General features: G+C 32.3%; 1 protein-coding gene across 1 annotated transcript; it reads right to left on the reverse strand.

The window, feature by feature from the left end:
• Nucleotides 1-1,238: 1,238 nt before the first annotated feature.
• LOC122849721 (CXXC-type zinc finger protein 1-like) lies at nucleotides 1,239-3,890 on the reverse strand. The gene is made up of 3 exons (XM_044148507.1): nucleotides 3,607-3,890; nucleotides 2,509-3,537; nucleotides 1,239-2,422 (listed from the first exon to the last, which is right to left on the reverse strand). Exons 1-3 carry the CDS (start codon nucleotides 3,631-3,633, stop codon nucleotides 1,940-1,942), a joined length of 1,539 nt encoding a protein of 512 aa, XP_044004442.1. The 5' UTR covers nucleotides 3,634-3,890; the 3' UTR covers nucleotides 1,239-1,939.
• Nucleotides 3,891-4,277: the final 387 nt, after the last annotated feature.

The following is a 4,277-nucleotide window of genomic DNA, read 5'->3' on the forward strand; positions in this document are numbered from 1 at the left end:
ATAACGCAAAGCACAATGATGTTTATTTTTTTTGAAAAAAATGAAAATTCGAAGACACTTTTTTTCAAAAAAGTTGATATACCTGAGGTACTTGGTCTACGAAACTCCCGTGATCGTTTCATCAAATTGATGAATGTGGGAAAATAAGTGGAAAAATTTCTCCTCGTCGTTGATTTCGGAAGAATTTCTCTGTGATAATTTTTTTTTTTTCACACGTTTCTCCGCGTACTCTTATCGCGGAAAAATATTTCCGAACGTTACTCCGCGTATTCTCATCGTGGAAAAATATTTCCGAACGTTTCTCCACCCAAGTCGATTCGGAGAAAATTCGGAAAAAATTTTGATACCTTTCTCCACTCATTTCTCCGCATGGGTCAATTTGGGAGAAATTCGGAGTAATCACGGACAAATTCGGAGTAAATGCGGAGAAATTCGGAGTAATCGCGGAGAAATTCAGGAGAAATCGCGGAGAAATATTTTCACCAGGGTTTTTATAATTTCGGAGCAGCTTTCTTCACAATCATTTGAAACAAGAAAATCTACAATTTTTTTCCCAACTTTGCTTAAAAAATGCATCATAATTTTGTTTAGATTTCTAAAAAATTTTTAAATTTGAAAATTATGCGAAATTTTTGTTTCCTACAATATTAATGTTTTTTTATTAAACAATATTTTATTATTTTTTTGTTATTTCTCAATTATCAAATGCACCCGAACAGATAATAACATTCAATAATAAACACGTGCAATGACGAGAGTTTTTTTGTTATTAATTTGTTTTCAGTCAATAAACGTAGACAAAATATATAAACAAAGAAAGAATATAAGACTTGTATAAGTCTGCCATCTAAAGACGTTGAGTGAAAGTAATCTAATAACTTTTTCAACCAGCACCATGCTCCGTTGAGTTGATTTTTTTCGCATAGTTGGGAATTCCCAAAAAAATAATTAAATGAAAAAAAAAATTGCCCAATCAGGACATTTACGTCAAATCAGGACATTTTATCAAAAAAGGACATTTTCACAATTGATCAGGACATCTGTTCTCAAATCAGGACATGTCCTGAATAAATTTCGCATATGTTGGACGAAAAAAACGGCCATATAAGGGTTTTTTTTTCTAAAAATAACTAAATATCAAATTTTTTCGTTAAAATTTTGAAGTTTTTTTTTTTTCTCAAAAACTATTGAAGATAGAAAAAAAAAACCCACAATCCGGAAGATAGTTTTTTGAGGGGTATTATATGAGTCTAATACAAAGTCTTTATCTCAGTTCTACGTTGAGTTTATTATTACGCCGTTTTTTAGAACTTTCAAAATTCCACATAAAAACGTATGTGATATTTTTAGTTAACTACACAGTAATTTGAGAGCACTATAGTTTCATAGAAAAAAGTTTCACGAATAAAAAACCTCCGGTGCAAAATACTTAGCGATGGACAGTTTAGACGCAATTTCTCTAAAGCGAAAATATTTATTCAAAATTTCTACTTTTTTTTTTTTCTCAAAAACTATTATAGATAGAAAAAAAAACTTATTATGCTGGCGATAGAGTTTTTTGAGACGCTTCGTTCAAGCCTATAACGAAGACTCTATGTCGATTAATTCGTAAGTTTTTATAACTTTTTTTGTTTATATAATACAATACTGCGGCTGAGCCATTCAGCTCCTAGGATTTGTAATAAAATCAATAAATTGAAAACTAAAGGCCAGCGTAGCTACGGAAAAGATAACCCAGCATCATTTTTCTGTTTCATTGGTTCTTTAGCTACTACTCAGCTACTGCTTATCCTTAGTATTTTGTATATCTAAAAAAATCAGTCGGGTAACGCTGGTGAAAATCTTTGTATGCAACTATGCACAGACCTTCAGTAATGTAGGTGTAAAATAATGTAAAAAATAATGATATGAAGTCAGATAAATATAGAATCTTATTTTATTAAATTACTTGTTGAGAAAAATTGTTAGCTTGAGATGCACCAGCTTCTTTTCGTTTAAGCTCTAACTGTTGTTCAAGTACGTGATTATGTGTTGAATGGAGTAACAAACCAAGTACACCAGCTCTATTTTTCATATTATCACGTATATTTTTTTCTTGTTCAACTAATTCATCCATTTTAAGCCATTGCCTTACACGTTCCATATCAATTTCAGCTCTACGTAATTTTTCCCAGACATAATGTTTAACACAACTTTTTTTTGGTGCACGACAATATTTACCAGTAAGGTCAAATACATTTGTAACCAACGGACAACCACAAACCTCATTATCTGATATTTTTGGATCTTTACAATGTTCTGGACAAAGTACACGAAGTCGTTTGCAATATGTTCGATTAACCGGATTATAAAAATCGCAAAACATCACTTGACCTTCAATTCTTGTTTTGAATATGGATCCAAATGATGCCTGAGACTCGTACTGAAATAATAATAGTAATAATGCGAATAATGCCTTCCTTTCAGAGTAAATATTTTTATTAATTAATAATACTTTGAAAAAACTACCTTGTTGAAACATTTTTCCATGTGTTTTATTGCGGCTTTTGCATGTACTTCATGACCACAAGTTATGCAATACATACTCATTTCGGTATCATCATTTTCATCAGTTTCTGAGTGAGGATCAATGCTATCACCTTTTGCCTTCTCAACAATACGGTCAAGTTCAACATGCCTTTTGTCCAAGTCATGTAATATTTTTTTGACATCGTGCATTAGTTTCCGGACATTTTCAAGTGCTTTAATGTTGTTTTGTTCAGCAACACAAGGTGTCATACCCCACTCTTTAAGTCTTACTGGTAAAATGTGGTAAATTCTATTTGTTGCAAGTCTAAGACCACACTCATCTGAACAATATTTTGAACCAACACGCGATTGTTTAACGCAAGCAGAACCATAACATTGCCTTGGTATTTCTAAATGATCAGGTCTTTCATTACTTGAATCGCGTTTTCTTTTTTTAACAGGCTTATCAGCTCTGTTAATATTTTTCGATGGTTTGAACGGAATACCAACAGATCGGCATGTCCTTTGTATGCAACGCAACTTAATTCTAGCTGATGATACTTTTTGTTCTTTCAAATGTTCCAAACGTTTACATTGATCACATTTACCACAGTTTTCTATACGTAAACAACCACTGCATTCACCACAACGTTTCGATGTTTTTCTGATTATGGTCGGATCATATGGTGCATCATACTCGTACCTTAGCTCATGTTCTTTATCCTTGTATTTTTTATATTTACGTTCTTGTTCTGGCTGATCAATTTTTTTTTGTTTGAATCGAGTAACAAGTGATGGGTCTTCTTCACGACAACGTACACAGAAGAATTGTTTTATATGTTTAGCCTCACGCTCAGTAATGTTTATGCAATCACCATGATACCATTCTTCACAAGAGTCACAACCAATCATAAATCTTGAACTATCTGAACTACGGCAAATGCAATACGCTTGTCCATCTTGTTTTAATAGTGTGGCTATTTTACTTTTTCTTTCTGGCAACATGAACTGTTTGGCTATTTCTTCTTTCTAAAATATATAGATGAATTTATTTATTTATTACACCTCAATAATTTTTACAAATTTTGTTATACTTACAGAAAGTCCATGACGTTTTTTACTCATTTTGAATTAATCAAAGCAATAAATATTTACAGTTTTTGATTTTTTTTGTTTATATGTTTTTAATAACTAAACTGAACCAAACTATACTGTGATCTGTCAGTGTCAGTTGAGATGTGCGATAGTCACCGATATATTTAATAGCCGATATTATATCGATACATATCGATATATTATCGCCGATATTTTTTGACCCCGATAATCAATATATAGATATCCGATATTTTTTCAGCACCAGCACCCGTATTCACAGGGCATTACAATTTAGGGCTTTTTTCATCCACCGGTGACGCTCGTGGAGCTTTTATATGTAAAATCTATATAAAAAAAAATTTATAAGCGCCATCAGTGGCAAAAAAAAGCTCTAAATTGTATAAAATTTGCCCTGTGAATACGGGTGCTGCAGTCCAATTCACAGGGCATTACAATTTAGGGCTTTTTTTCACCACTCACAGCGCTTGTGAAGCTTTTGTATGTAAAATCTATATAAAAAAAATTTTTACAAGCGCCATCAGCGGCAAAAAAAAGCCCTAAATTGTAAAAAATTTGCCCCGTGAATTGGACTGCCGTATTCAGCAGTCCAATTCACAGGGCATTACAATTTAGCATATATTTAATACTACTATATTGCGCATCGCCTATGCTTT

The sequence above is a fragment of the Aphidius gifuensis genome, linkage group LG1 (assembly GCF_014905175.1).
Source record: "Aphidius gifuensis isolate YNYX2018 linkage group LG1, ASM1490517v1, whole genome shotgun sequence".
NCBI classification, from domain to species: domain Eukaryota; kingdom Metazoa; phylum Arthropoda; class Insecta; order Hymenoptera; family Braconidae; genus Aphidius; species Aphidius gifuensis.